The following is a 15,880-nucleotide window of genomic DNA, read 5'->3' as shown; positions in this document are numbered from 1 at the left end:
TGTGGTTACAAAGGAAATGGATGCAAAAAATAATTTTGATATCATATATTTGGATTTCAGGAACGCTTTTGACAGCGTTGCGCATGGAAGACTATTGTACAAATTGGAGCAGAATGGTATTAATGGTACAAATTGGAGCAGAATGGTATTAAGGGTAAGTTGCTACAATGGATAAAAGGATGGTTGAGTGGGAGAAGACAGAGGGTGGTAATCAATGGGTGCTCCTCTCCGTGGACTAATGTTATTAGTGGAGTCCCACAGGGTTCAGTGTTGGGTCCACTGTTGTTTTGTATATTTATCAATGATATTGATGAAGGTATATCAGGCTTAATGTCGAAGTTTGCAGTGATACAAAGGTTGGCAGGGTTGTTAATGACAGTAATGGCAGTGTGCTACTGCAACAGGATATAGATAATTTGGGCAGATGGGCTAAGAAGTGGCAACTGAAGTTTAACCTTGACAAATGCAAAGTACTGCATATGGGTAGAAGTAACCCCAGGCTTAAGTTCTGCAAATTGCAGTGGCTGGAGACTAGGCACCTGCGCAGTGATCTGATTGAGGTGTATAAGACCTTGAATGAGTTGAGCATGCTGAATTCTGATGGGATCCTTCCACTTGTTCAGATTACGAACCTAAGGGGGCATAAATTCAAATTAAGAAAAGACAGATGTAGAATAGATGTGCGGAAATTTGCCTTTAGCCAGCGGGTGGTTAATTGCCGGAAAACTTCCATCTGCCGTTGTGGAAGTTGATAGGTTGAATAAATTTAAGGAGGAACTGGACAGGCATTTTGGAGGGAATGGTGTGATTTTTTTTTTTTTTTTTGGCTGATGCTGCATAAGCTCATACACATGCTTTCTTGCATCACATGCCACTACTACTACTACCTAGCAAATGTTGCTTCATTTTCAAGATAATAAAAAATCACAAGGTGAGAGATCCTGTGAATAAAGAAGTGGAGGATGTGATAAAACAACAACATCAAGCTCTTACTGAATGAGAAATGAGCAGCATGTGGGTGCACTGTCATGCAAAAACTTCCCATCTTTTGCTGCCTACCGTTCTGGATGCACTTACCAAATTGTCTCACATAACATCTTAATCACAATGGCACCTTGAGGAATGAATTCAAAGTGCAAATAAGCATAATGGTCAAAAAACTTTTAATATCAATTTCCCTTTTGACCTGTATTTCTGAAATTGTTCTGACTGCAATGAATGAGAAAATTTCCAAGTCAATAATTATCATGCTGTGTTTGTGGATTGATTAAAAAAAAACCACATCTCGTTCCTGTGATGACCTCTAGGAACAAAAAAAAAAAAAAAAATCATTGTCAATGTATTATCAGATTGCCATAAATATCATCTACTTTAGCAATAAATAGACTCATACACCAACCATGAAAATATAAGTATTTTACTAAAAGTAGTTTTTGTAAATATTTATTTTATTTTATTTGTAAATATTTTAGTTACAGTAAAATACTTATATTTTGATGGTTGGTGTATGAGTCTAATTATTGCTAAAATATGAATTTGCCCAACCTCAGAGGCCCTTTTCAGGATAATATCATCTACTCATCATATTCATTGACAGTAAGCATCCAAGTAACCCAATATATGCTCAAATTAGTTCCTAATATTCCATGACACCTTCTGTATGAAGTGTTTAAATCTTCTGCAAGTATATCAACAGTCACAGTGGATATGATACATAAATTATCAAGTTGTTCAATTTTTTTTGAGCATATGAGCAGCTAAAGGTCATCCAGCACAGTCACTGTCTGCTAAACTTTCTCTTCCCTGTTTGAATCCATGATGCCTACAAACATAGCAGTATGAGATAGAGAACCCTCTCAATAATCTTGATACAAACATTTCCAGTGTTTCAGAAAGAGATTTCCCTAAACAATGACAAAATTTTGTTTGAGCAATGTTTCAAATTTCACATTTTGCAATCAGAAGCTGTGAAAAGACATGTACTTCGAATGCACAGAGCAATAAAACATATACTTGATTAACTGCACTGCTGTGCAAAAATTCAAATCAGAATAATTTCCGATGCAAAATATGTGAGTTATTTGTTTAAAGGTACGAGGTTTCATTGAATACTACTGTACTGTTAATGGAAATTCTTGAGAATAACAATCTAGTTTCAAACACTTCAGTGAATATAAAAAAATTACTATTTCCTTCCAAAAAAAAAAAAAAAAATATATATATATATATACAGTGAAACTTCCCTTTAACGGACAGCCATGGGGAACTAAAATGTGTCCGTTAGAGAGAAGTGTCTGCTAACAAGAAGTCTGAGGGAGAAAAAAAAAAACAAGAAAGAAAGAAAAATCGTTAAACGTTTAATGTAAAATTAAATTAAATTATATACAGATTTTGCACAATATTTTTGTAAATAATATACATACAATTGTGCTATGCATATTATGACTTAATCTTAAGAAAAATACATACAGTAATCATTTATTTTCTTCTGCACCTTCTTCCGGCTGGTAATTTTGTTTTCAACATTTGTTTGGAGTGAAGAAACTATCGAAAGTCCTTCAGTGTCTTCTTCAGCGGTGAAAAACATTTTTAAACGATTGATTTGTATGAGCGCTTCTTCTATTTTTATCGGTGGTTCGTCGTTAATATGTTCTTCGACAGAATGACCTCCTTCCATTTCTTCATCCTCATGAGAAACTTCTTGAAAAATATCGATGATAATGTCGTTGATATCTAGAGCACCATCTTCTGTAGTGAGGTTCGAGTCTATATCTTAGTAGCCAGGGTCACTTGTAGTGAAAGTATCGTACATTATCAATAGATGTTGAAGTTCTTGTTCTTCTTGGTGCTCCACATTGCTGTTCACAACTTCAATTTTTGCGTTTGAGAAGCCAGACTTTACAAAACAGTTCACAACAGTTTGTTTTCTAATTGCGTTTACTGAAGAGGAAATCCATTGAATCGCATCTAGGATGCTGATTTTCTTTGCAAGGTCACTCGCACATGTTACATCGTTCATGTTTGCAATGAGATGTCTTAAAACACATTTTCTGTAGTGAAGTTTAAAATTTTTTATTATTTTTTATTATCCCTTGATCCAAGGGCTGACACTGCAGATGTGTTTGGTGGCAGAAAAACGATTTGAATGTTGGACAATTCAATGTGCAGGTGAGATGCAGCATTATCCATGAAAATAATAATTTTTCTGTTTTGACGAATCATGTTTTGGTTAAAGTGACTTATCCATTCGCTCATGATATCTCGTGTCATCCACGCTTTTTTATTAGACTTCCAGTCAACATTCAAAAGATTCAACTTTATGCCCTTGAAACAATGAGGATTTTGTTGTTTTCTTATAACAATAGGTTGTTCAAAGTCTCCCAGCATATTTGTACACAATAGTACAGTCAAGCGTTCCTTAGAAATTTTTCCGCCCTGGCCCTTTTCATTTTTTAGACTCATTGTTTCAGGAAGAGCTTTAAAAAACAACCCTGTTTCGTCTCAGTTGTAAATATCCTTAGCTTCAAAATCACAACATAAATCTTCCAATTTGACGGTCCACTCTGTTATAACCTCAGTATCAACAGATCCACCTTCACCACTTAACGGTTTTCCAAGAAATTTTATGCCGAGTTTTGAACTTGTCTAGCCATCCCACAGAAGCTTTGAACTCATTTACTCCCATAGATTTTGCAGCCTCCAAAGCCTTTTCCCTAATAATAGGCCCATTAATGGGAATTTTTTTAGCATGTTTGCGACAAAGCCACTCATACGTAACATTGTCAATTTGAAGTCCAACAGTTTTCGGGAATGATTTTTGAACCTGATCATTTCCGTGTTGCCAAAATTGTTTGAGCAGTTCATTTTTTTTCTTTAGGATGTCGCTTACCTGCGTCTTCCCGATTTTGAATTTTGCAGCGAGATTGCGAACACTATTTTTTTGCCGATCATAAGCATTAATGAGTTCGACTTAAATGTTTAAGAGAAGAAATTGTGCACTTCACACGACACTGAACAAAACCGAAAACTGAAACTGAAAAGACGAAAGCCCGACCATATCCCCCCCCCCTGCACACAGCGACGTAAACCTTGATAAAATTCAGAGAATTGGAAATAGAAAATAAACACACAATTGAGGCAACACGTGGAAGAAACCTTCCTAGAAAAAGGGCCGTGAGCTCACCCGCTGTCCGTTATGGGGAGATCAAATTAAGTGCTAATCTAAACGAAACAGTGCAGATTGCCTGTCCGCGTCCGTTACAGAGAATGTCCGCTAGACAGAAGCTGCAAACACGTTAAAACCAATGGAGATGAGTTGGGGAATTTGAAAATGTCCGTTGTAGAGAGATCTCCGTTAACGAGAGATGTCTGTTAGGAGAAGTTTCACTGTATATTAAAAATATTTAATTTTAAGTGAGAATTTCTGAGGGTTTAATATCCTAATCAAAAATTATATCATGCAAAAGCAAAGACTATTTTTGTGTATAATTAAAAATATTCTAATAATTCTGAGCATCTGAATTATAAAAACTAACTATATCCCACTTTCTCCGGCCTCCACTGCTATATGTTACTGCCAACATTGCAGGGCATTCCTCAGCATAAAATGGCATCACTCCATCTTCTGATACAGCACCTAGTATAAAGATTCAAATATTTTTTACAGATAATTTAAAAATCAAAACTATATTTAGTCAACACATTAAGAACTGGTAGTCTTATTAAACTGGATGCTGATATCATATACACATATACAGGCAACCCACGTATAACACGATACTCCTACAACACGGTTTCGTTCTAACGCAGTTGATAAATTGCAGCAATCCTCACATAACACGGTTTCACCCTAACGCAGTTACAGAATTGCAGCTAACCTCGCACAACATGCTATTTTTTAACTTTTGTGCAGGGAAAACCCTGCTATTATGCTGGATGTAATATTTCAACATTTTCATTCTTTCTTATGGATCTCCACTATTGATTAGTTAGTCATTATGCAAAAAAAAAAAAAATTATTGGGAAATCCCCGTTTTAAGTTCTGTGCTATTTAACTTGTACTTTTTGAGATCATAAAAAAATTGTGACTTCGAAGCTTGCTGTTCGTGACTTTTAAAGTTTTTGCAGGGTTATTTTGGTTTTTATTTTATCTTTTATAAATTTTTCTGGGTATGTATTACTAAACTTTCTTCTTAAGAACCATATTGGAAAATTTCTTTATTGTGAATTAAATCACAACCCTAAATTATGCCCAAGGAAAGTAAAAAAAAGCATCCCTCAGATTTGGTGGAAATGGCATCACTGGTAAACCAAATCAATCCAGAGGATGATAGTGCTGATGAAAATTCTGACTTTCCAAATTTTACACTAAAAAAAAAGCATACAAGAAGGCATAAACTTAGCCAAGCAATTAGAATCTTATTTTTTGAATGCAGACCTTCGACTGAAAGGAACACAAAGTTTAAAAGGGAGCTTCAAAAATGCTTAGCTCCATTTCATGAAATTTACAAAGATCTATCAAGCAAAAGCAAACAAACTCAGATTACCGATTTTTTTAAAACGAGCAGAAAGTACACAAAATCTAGATGCTGCAGAAGAAAGTTCAAAAGATGAAGATATTCTACAAAAGATTTTTTTTTTTTTTTTTTTTGATTTGGTAGTTATTGGCGCATCGGCTTCTGTGGCCATATTGCACCTCCCAAGGTTTTTGCAGTACTTTGATCCAAGCCCGAGGCGGGAATCGAACCCGCGACCTTTAGGTTGCCAGGCAGGTACTTTACCCACTCGGCTAGCCCGGTCGGCTCTACAAAAGAGAAAATGTTCTCATTTGTGCTTAGCAGTGATGAAGAGGAAGAAAATTAAATGAACATACATTATCTGACATATCATGTGTCACAGTTTGTAAGATGTTTGTTCAGTTATTACTATTTTTAAAAAAATTAAGTTTTGCATAGTTATAAAAAAAATTGTGTATTTTTGTTAGCTTTTGGAACATAACTTCCCTTTTTGTACTGGTTCTTAGTCCCGTATAACACGGTTTAGCACTACACGAGATTTTATAGGAACCTAACAACGGTGTTATAGAAGGGTTACCTGTACTTGGATTTCAGGAAAGCTTTTGATGCTGTTGCACATGGAAGACTACTGTACAAATTGGAGCAGTATGGCATTAAGGGCAAGTTGCGCTTTGAATAAAGGAATGGTTGAGTGGAAGACAGAGTGGTAATCAATAGACACTGCTCTTCATGGGCTAATGTTATTAGTGGAGTCCTCCAAGATTCCGCCCATTATTTTTTTCTAGATTTATCGATAAAGTTATAACAGGCTTAATGTCCAAGTTTACAGATGATACAAAGGTTGGCAGGGTTGTTAATGACAGTATACTACTTTTTCTTTTTTTTTTTGTTAGTTGTTGGTGCATCAGCTTCTGTGGCCATAATGCACCTCCCAAAGTTTTTGCATTTTCTACTCTGATCCAAGCCTGAGGCAGGATTCAAACCCGCAACCTTTGGGTTGCCAGGCAGGATCTAGAAAAGTTGGGCAGATGGGCTGAAAGGTGGCAACTGAAGTTTAACATTGACAAATGCAAAGTACTGCACACGAGTAGCAGTAACCCCAGAGTAATGTACCAGCTGTGCAGTGCTACACTCAGGCCAGTGGAGAATGAAAAAGAGCTAGTGGTGATTGTGCAATCATATATGAAGTTTTCTGACAGGCTACCAGAACAGGTCAGGGGGTCTTGTCAAGATATACAGGAATATTGCTAGCAGGGATAAGAAGGCAATTATACCTTTGTATAAGGCAATGGTCAGGCCACACCTTAAGTACTGAATACAAGTCTGGAGGTCTCATTTTAAGAAGGATGTAGAGCTGCTGGAACAAGTACAAAGAAGGGCAGCGCAATTGGTGAGGGGAACAAAGGGTTGTTCTACCAAGAAAGGTTTAAGTTGTGCAAATTGCAGTATCTGGTGACTAGGCACCTGAGAGGTGATCTCATTGAGATGTATAAGGCCTTGAATGGTTTGAGCAAGCTAAACACTGATAGGATTCTTCCCCTTGCTCAGATTATATACCTGAGGAGGCATAAATTCAAATTGTTTTAGAATAGATGTGCAGAAATTTACCTTTAGCCAGCTGAAACAAACTTTCCTCTGTTATTGGGAAGTTGATAGCTTAAATAAATTCAAGGAAGAACTTAACAAACTTTTGGTGCATATGGAAGGGCGAAATGGGAATTTTTTTTTTTTTTTTTTTTTTGGCTGTTACTGTATAAGGTTGCTTTCTTGCATCCTATGCCTCTACTAATGCTAATGCTAAAATTCTTCAGCTATTAATGTGCTAGGTTCAATTACTGAAGCAGTAATATCGAAGTAAATAACATTAAAGTACTCACCAATGGTTATAGTGTAAATGGAATTTGCATAACCATCAAAGTTACAATTGTCACTGCTAATACCACCATTTCCACTGGCTACCACAAAAATAGATCCATATCCACTTCTTCCCACATCAATTCCATGTTCTATTGCTTTCTAAAAAGAATGCAAAAAAAAAAAAAAAAAAAAAAGACAATAACTGTAAAAATTAGATAAAATAAGCAATTATAATTTTTAAAAAACTTCATAATATTTGTTCTATAATATTCCAAAAAAAAAAAAAAAACTTTTCATTACAATTATCAGTGTTTTATACAGTTCTTTAAAATATTCTGCTACAGCAATTAAAGTTATGTAACTTTAAATGATAATTCATTTCATTTAAATCACGTTCAATCAAAAATATTTCTTTTTATGGTGCTTGCGAAACATTAACTGTTTTGCAAGCACCACAAAAAGAAATAACATTGTGATCTCTATAATGAACATAAATTTTTGATAAAAATTTACGTTCGTTAATAAATAAATGATATAATTTTATCATAAATTGATAAAATTTATGATAAAAAAAAGAAGAAAACTGTCACATACATAACATTAGGATTTCTAAAATCTGCCTTCTAATGAAACTAACCAATATTATTATTGGTTAGTTTCATTAGAAGTTAGTTTCATTGGTTAGTTTCATTAGAATATGAGATATAAAGGTTTGTTTGTTGTTTTGTTTGTTATTTGGTTTTTAGGAGCATTAGCAACTAAGGCCATATTGCTCTGGGATGTGCGGTGGTCATTCCCTGACCTTTCCGAATCTTCCGTATTTGGTGGCAACGGGCTCGAACCCCAGTCTAATCAAGAAGCTTGTGCTATGCACTGCTGCTCCTTCCCACCTGGCTAAGGAGGTGCCTGAGATATAAGGGTTATAAGCACAACTTTTTATTTATATGAAATCATTTTGGGATCCTAAATTTGGAAATTCTAAGGATATCCCCCCACCTGCAGAAACTACACCTCATGTACCAGGGGTGGCCATTTACATGAAAATAAACAGTCTAACCCAATGATATTAGCATTAGCATTAGTATAGGCATACAATGCAAGAAAACAAGCTTATACAGCATCAGCCAAAAAAACACCCATCACCCCTCCATTCGTTCCAAATGCCTGTCCTCAGCTCAGCCTTAAATTTATTTAGGCTATTAGCTTCCACAGCAAAAGATGGAAGCCTGTTCCACCAATCAACTACCTGGTGGATTACCTGACAGGTGACCTCAAAAATAATGTTCTTGCATTAACTGTTAATCAATGATTAAAAATCTGAAATGATTTCTGACTTCCTAAATACAGTTGAACCTTTATTGCATAGTTTCTGAAGTGATTTTTTTATAGTTTTTGTAAAGAAATTACATGCAAGAACCTACCACAGGACTCAGTACCATCTTTTCAACTATTTTGCTTTTTTCTTGGAGAGTAGCATTATACTGGACAAGTGCAGATGTGTTTGTTTTTTTCTCCCATTCATTCAGTAAACATCAACAATCTTATCCTACTTGTTTTTGAAAGATTTATTGTTTTCACAGTGTAAAATTCTTCCCAGATGGCCACTACACTGCAGGAAGAAAGATACATAGTTCCAAATTTTGCACATGAAGCATGCCAAATTTAAAATAAGTTTTGAAATAAACTTGAAAAAACAGAATTATTTTATTATTAACAAATAATATCAATTTTTTTTAATTTTTAAAAAATTTGTATATATATAAAAATATATTATGCATTATACATATTTTAACCATATTTTATTATGCATTATACATATTTATTTATATTCATAATAAATAATATTTATATACTTAATAAATTTCAAACACTAAGTACAAGAAATTTCATATTTGAAATTTCTCAAACTTAACTGTCTTTTAAACTGGAAAATGGAAGAAAATAAGAAAATGATGTTTCTATGTCTAAAACGTTTTTGCAAGTTTCAGCAGAATTAATATTTTTTTGTTTACTAAAAAACGTGTAAACTACATAACATATTTTAAGTTTTTTTTTTTTTTTTTTATTAAAACGTAAAATGCATCATACATAAGTACTGCAATTTATTAAGCAAATATGAAAGTCTAACAGTGTTTAAACAGAATTCAACAAAAAAAAAAAAAAAAAAAAAGTGCGGTACCTGTCAGATGAACTACCATCACCTGACAGGTACCTCACCAAAATGTAGCAAGACCAAAATGTCTTGCTACATTTTGAATTATAAACGATTTCAATGATGGGACTATAGTTCATATTTACCATGATCCTTCATTTTAGTACATAGGTGAGGGTTCATATAAGTGCAGATAGCTGGTGGTTTATTAACTTCAGCCAAAGAAAATTCCCAAGTTACCCTGAGAGAAAGAGAGAGAAAAAATCATAAGTAGAAAGGAATCACCAAGAAAAAGAAGAATGATGATATCCAGCTCAGGACCCTGGGCATGCCAAGCCCATACTCACCAGATGTGAGCCCCTGGGGTTTAGTGCAGATAGGAGGGAGGGTTGGCCAGTTCTTCATGACATTCATGGTGTAAGTACAAATGTTTGTTCTTTATCCTATATTAAAATTTATTTTAATATCGGATAAAGATTTAATTTTAACATAAAAAAAAATAAAAGTATTTTTTTTATTATTATTTCATGCACTTAATATAAATTCCTTTATAAGGAACAATTATGACAAATATGAACAGCAAAGGCACCAACGTGACAATGGGTGAAGCTGAATTGAAACGGTACCATTGGGGCCGGGGGGGGGGGACACTCAATGCAAGAATTTGTTTTGGAGCACGTGTACAAGTGTAGATGTTTGGATTTTGAATTTCTTTGGATAGAGGATGCTGCAGTCAGTTGAGGAGGTAATAAAATAAATTATTTTTTGTCTGATAGGTGGTGCTGCAGATTTTAATTTATTTTTCAGAATTAAATTTTACTGAGTCATGACATTAAGAGATTATCACTCAGCATGTGTACTCATTCCAACTAGGCTAACAAGTTTCTTATTAATGGAAAGTTTATTGTGTTATCTGAACTTAGTGGTGGAGGAGGAGTACGTTTCTATATCAGAGGTTCTTTGACGTTGAATGGGGCATTCTCGATGGAAGCATTGACTGCATTCTGTTTTCTATTTTGTGAGCCTGCCATCGTGCATTGCACTCTGAGGTGTTTGCAATTGTATAGTACACTGTTAAGGTGTACTACGCAATTACAATATATATGCAAAAATATAATCACATATATGTATGATTTTTATTTGTGACTAGCCGTATTACAAATATATATAAAATTTTAAGCTCATTTCAAATAAAGTGTCCATTTATACACTGCTCGACAAAATTAACAGAACACACAGAAAACATGGTACTGATGGTGTAATTCATGCAGCTGGTGATGAAATGGGCAAAATATGGTATGGTGGTGTACCACAGAATAATGATGAAATGAGGAGATAGCAAGTAACTTCAGACAGGTAGAAGAAACATTTATAGCTGTTGTATAAGAATTACCAAAAAGGTCACATTACAGAAGTCGATACAAGATGCTCAAAAATATTGTCACATGACATCAGTACAGCATATGATCCCCCTACAATGGCTAAACAGGACTGACAGTGGGGAACCGTGCTCGATATAAGGGTATACATAAGATTCTGTAGCAACAAATCCCATTCTTCCACCAGCAAAGACCATAGCTCACCAAATGACCAAGGAGTTGGCTGTCAGCATGCAATGCGACACCCAAGAACTTTACACACATGTTCGATTGGATTTAAGTCTCATTATGATGGCCACGGAAGTCGCTGAATATTTTCAGTTTCAAGGTATTTCTTCCCAACCTGAGGTTTATGTGCAGTGGCACTGTCATGCATGAAAAGAAAATCTGGGCCAACTGCACCCCCAAAAAGTAGCACACAGGTTTCGAGGATCTGTTCTCATGACCTCTGCACAGTTATAGTATCCCTATCAAAAACATGAAGAGGGGTGTAGCCATTGATCATTATTCTTCCCCACATAAGAACACTGTCTCCACCGTAAGCGTCCCTTTCTCTGATGTTGGAGGGATGGTATTGCATTCCTTGTTGTCTCCAGATGAAATAACATCTAGAATCTGTTTGTAGGCTAAAATGAGACTCAGAGAACAGAACTGTATCCCATTTGTCAGGGCTCCAAGTCATGTTCATGGCAACAAGTTATGCTCATGGTACTGATGAGCTCTGTACTGGTTTGGGGTTAAAGAGATACAACTGGCTTCCTTGCACAGAGTCCACTTGAATTTTGCCTTTTAACACAGTGCAGTTGGAAATGTTTTCACCCATGGCCACAGCAACCCTCAAGAAAGAGTTGATGACAAGACATTTTTCACCTTGCTGTTAGAGCTAGTTAGCAGTTTGTTCTGGTTAACGTAGCTGGGGGCTATGTTAACCAGAACAGATTGCGACCTTGACTAGCTCTTCTTGTAATGGTTCCAGTCTCCTGAAACTGTTTCCATAGTACCAAGACAATGCTGTGTGACAGATTAAGCCAATGTGCGGCCTTCGCCTGCAACTACCCGGCTTCAAGTCATTCAACAGGCCACCATCAAATCATATAACCGATGATGACTTGCCATTCTGAGAACTAGATATGTGACTATCCCACTGAGCAAGCAAACCTCGAGGCAGCAAACTAATATGGCTTCAGGCAGGGACTGTCAACAATCGAAGCCATCAGGAACCTTATAAATACTGTCAATGCATGCCAAAGTAAATACTTTCTGGTGATCGCTGTGGATTTTGCTAGGGCGTTCGACTCTCTCTGGTGGCCAAGCGTCCTTGGCAGACTCCGCAAAGTGCATGCGCCCATAAACCTTTACAATACTATCAAAGTATACCTGTCCCAAAGAAGAATTGAAGTCGTAGCGCCCTTCCAAAGAATAACAAGAAATATCCATAGAGGATGCCCGCAGGGGTCCGTTCTTGGCCCCCCTGTTTTGGAACATAGTCTTCGACGACTTCCTTGACACCAACTTGGGGGAAGTAAAGTGTCAAGCCTTCACAGATGACCTTGCACTGATGGTGGCGGCAGACTCCAGGGCCCAACTGGAGATACAGGCAAACCATGCCCTAGAGATCCTACAACAATGGGCAGAAGAAAACTTCCTACAAATTGAACCGACAAAAACAACGTCGATCCTTCTCAAAGGATCATTAAATATCAGAAGACCTCCACAAAGTAAAATAAAAGGAAAAACGATAAAGCTTACCACCCAAATGAAATATCTAGGTGTCATCCTTGACAACAATCTCTCCTTCCAACCTCATCTCAAGCAACTAAGAATAAAAATTAGAAACTACTCTGCACTGGTTGCTCGTGTTACGAGGCGTGACTGGGGCCTGAAAAAGTGAACACTCTCTCTCTACTATAAGGCTACATTTATACCAGCAATCTCATATGCTGCTCCAATCTGGTTCCACAAGACAGCCATGGCCATAAATAAAAGAATTCTTGATTCAATCCAGAGATCAATCCTTCTAACAATAACCCATGCATGCAGGACTGTCAGTACACATTCGCTCCAGGTGCTGGCGGGGGTTCTCCCACTGGACCTGGAGATTGTCAGGTGTGGCCTGTCATACCACCTATCTAAAGGGATGCCCGTCACATTCATGGGGTACACCATCGAACCTACAAATGACAGAAAGACAGAAAAGACCCGATTATTGGGGCATCTAAAACAAGAATGGCAAACCCGCTGGACAAACAGCACCAAAGGAGAAGTGACAAGGAAATTTCTTCCGGACATACACAAAGTGTACCCTAAATCACCGCCTTGGCTCCACCCAGGACTGCACTCCACTTACATCCTGATGGGTCACGGACCTTTCAATGAAAAACTTGCAGCCTTTCGACTTGTGGAGGACCCACATTGTCCATGTGGGGAACGCGAGAGCTGGCAACATTTGATGCACCAATGTCCACTGTACGACGACCTACGTGGAATCCTAATCACCAGACTAACTTACTTACCTCAGGACCGGGAACACCATCTCCTGACAGCTTCGATGAATATAGTGCGCTCGCCAAATTTGCACAAGACTTATTTGCAAGAAGGAGAACACAAATTACAATCAATAATGCACGCCGTTAGCCCAAGGCTCCCTGCACATGAGCATCCAAACTGAACCAGACTATGGCCGTTATGGTGGGACCTCACTCTCTCTCCTAAAATTGAACATCCATCGCAAATGATAGACGATCCAACACTATATATGCGGACTCCTCCTAGACAATGATCTCTCTCTGGACGGGACTCTTTCTCCCATGTGCGACGCAATGACTGGACCACATGACCACAGCAACTCTGCTGCAGCACGTCGCCTGGCGTTCTGAACTGGGCACCTTTTCCCAGTTCACTTTTAAAACCCTATCCCTAGGCAGGGAAGGGGAAGAGATGGGCCTCTGTCTCATCCCCTCCCCTGCCCCCCTTTTCTCCCTGGTGGGGCTTGCTCCACTGAAACTCCTGGGATCGCCTTCTCTTTCGTTCCCATACTTCTACCTGTTCCCCCCAATCTTCAGTTTTCCCCCACTCTACCTTTACCGACCATGAATGTCCCACTGCAAGCTGCTAAACTTCAATGTGAAAAATTAAACCTAACCTTCATTTAAAACATATCTCGGCCTTATCTAAACCTCTAGTGTCTACCCCTTTTTTTTTTTTTTTTTTTTACATAGGCCCTAGCCACTGAAATCTCAGGAAATTAGGTGGCAGGGCCTGCCAGAGTAAATAATGTAATACTGGTGTACCTGGTCTGCCTCCACGGGGCCAAGTGTGGGCAACGTTGGGCCTCAGTAGGGGTCCAGTGGCTAAATGACCAGATGAACAACGGTACACGACAGTACACATGTACAAAATCCATACACTTTTAAATCTCTGGCCTCAACAGTGTTCTGTTTCACATGACAATGTATACAACGCGGAGATGGGGGAAAACCCCTGGTGCCGTTTGACATGAATACACTTTACACTTGAGCAAGCCAAAAAATGGGAATGAAGCAATGTGGTCACAACCAGTGTTTTTACAGGCATGAATAATTTGCATAATGTGAGGCTCTCTAATGTGGTAGATTGATTTCTACTGGATACTTGGAATTTGCATGCCAGGAATGAAAAAAACATTTTGTTCTGTTAATTTTGTTTAATAAAGACAATCCAGCATATATGGATTGTCTAGAAATAGTCAGTGCTGCCATTTCTTATCTGTATTTCCAAGTAATTGTAGACAGTTTGTAACAGATAATGTTGGGAAGTTCGTTTTTAAAATCAGAAGCAAAGCTCACACTTGTTGGCTCCAGGTTGCCTGATGTGGGTTTCAAAAGTCAAAGTGAATAAATTTTCTGAATTTCTGATTGAAAAGTTGATCAAATTGAATTAAATGATACATAAATAGATGTATAAGATATTAATGCATCAAAAAAGTTTCTGATTTTCAAAATACAAAAATGATTTTTTTTTTTTTTTTGCATTTTGTCACAATTTTTAACATCCTTCAACAACTTGGATTTCTGCCCCTCATTGTGTGTAGTCTCAGCAAGTGGAAGAATACCATTAACATTCAGCTTACTCAAAGCAGTCAAGGCTTTAAACACCTCAATCATATCTCCCTTGCAATTTACAGAACTGCAATTTACAGAACTGAAGCCTTTCTAGGTAAGTGCACACCTTTGTTCCATTCACCAATCTGGCTGCCCTTCTCTGCATCCGTTCCAGCAGATCTAAATCCTTCCTAAAGCAATGCCTCCAGACCTGTACATAGTACTCAAGATTTGGTCTTACCATTGCCTTATACAAAGAGATAATCCCTCCCTCCTTATCCCTGCTAGCAAAATTTCTTTACATCATTGAAGCATGGCAGTATGTCTGCACTACTCAAGGAATTTCATGTCTGACTGTACAATTACCACAGGTCTTTTTCATTCTCCACTACCCTAATCTGTTCTGGTAGTACCACACAGTTGATAAATTACTCTGGGGTTACTGCTACCCACATGAAGTACCTTGCATTTGTCAAAAACTACAACTGCCATTTCTCAGTCCATCAATCCAATTTTCCTAAACCTTGTTGCAATAGCTCTCCTTGATGACTGACAATAATCACCCTGCCAACCTTTTTATTATCTGCAAACTTAGAAATTAAGCCTAACATACCTTCATCAATATCATTAATACATATTGAAAACAACAATGGACCCAGAACTGAACTCTGGGGAAACTCCACTTCATTAGTCCATGAAGAGCAGTGCCCATTGATAACCACTCTATCTTCTTCCACTTAACCATCCCTTTATCCATAGCAGTAACTTGCCCTTAATGCCACATTGCTCCAGTTTGTACAGCAGGCTTTTATGTGCAACAGTATTAAAAGGCTTCCTGAAAACTAAATATATAATGTTAAAATTATTTTTTGCATCCAGTTCCTTAGTAACTGGATC

At 37.2% G+C, this 15,880-nt stretch overlaps 1 protein-coding gene across 1 annotated transcript in view; it reads right to left on the bottom strand.

The window, feature by feature from the left end:
* LOC150080142 (proprotein convertase subtilisin/kexin type 7-like) overlaps positions 1 to 15,880 on the bottom strand; it is a 214,815-nt gene that overhangs the window by 113,356 nt on the left and 85,579 nt on the right. Inside the window, exons 13-14 of the mRNA XM_090380627.1 lie at positions 7,394 to 7,532; positions 4,536 to 4,636 (exon numbers count right to left, since the gene is read on the bottom strand). Coding sequence (XP_090236753.1) covers positions 4,536 to 4,636; positions 7,394 to 7,532 — 240 coding nt within the window. The remainder of the gene's footprint in view (positions 1 to 4,535; positions 4,637 to 7,393; positions 7,533 to 15,880) is intronic.

The sequence above is a fragment of the Mastigoproctus giganteus genome, chromosome 9 (genome assembly GCF_048544385.1).
Source record: "Mastigoproctus giganteus isolate SK-2022 chromosome 9, ASM4854438v1, whole genome shotgun sequence".
Taxonomy (NCBI): Eukaryota; Metazoa; Arthropoda; class Arachnida; order Uropygi; family Thelyphonidae; genus Mastigoproctus; species Mastigoproctus giganteus.
The sequence above is the reverse complement of the archived record's forward strand: the minus strand, read 5'-3'. Positions and strand labels throughout refer to the sequence as shown.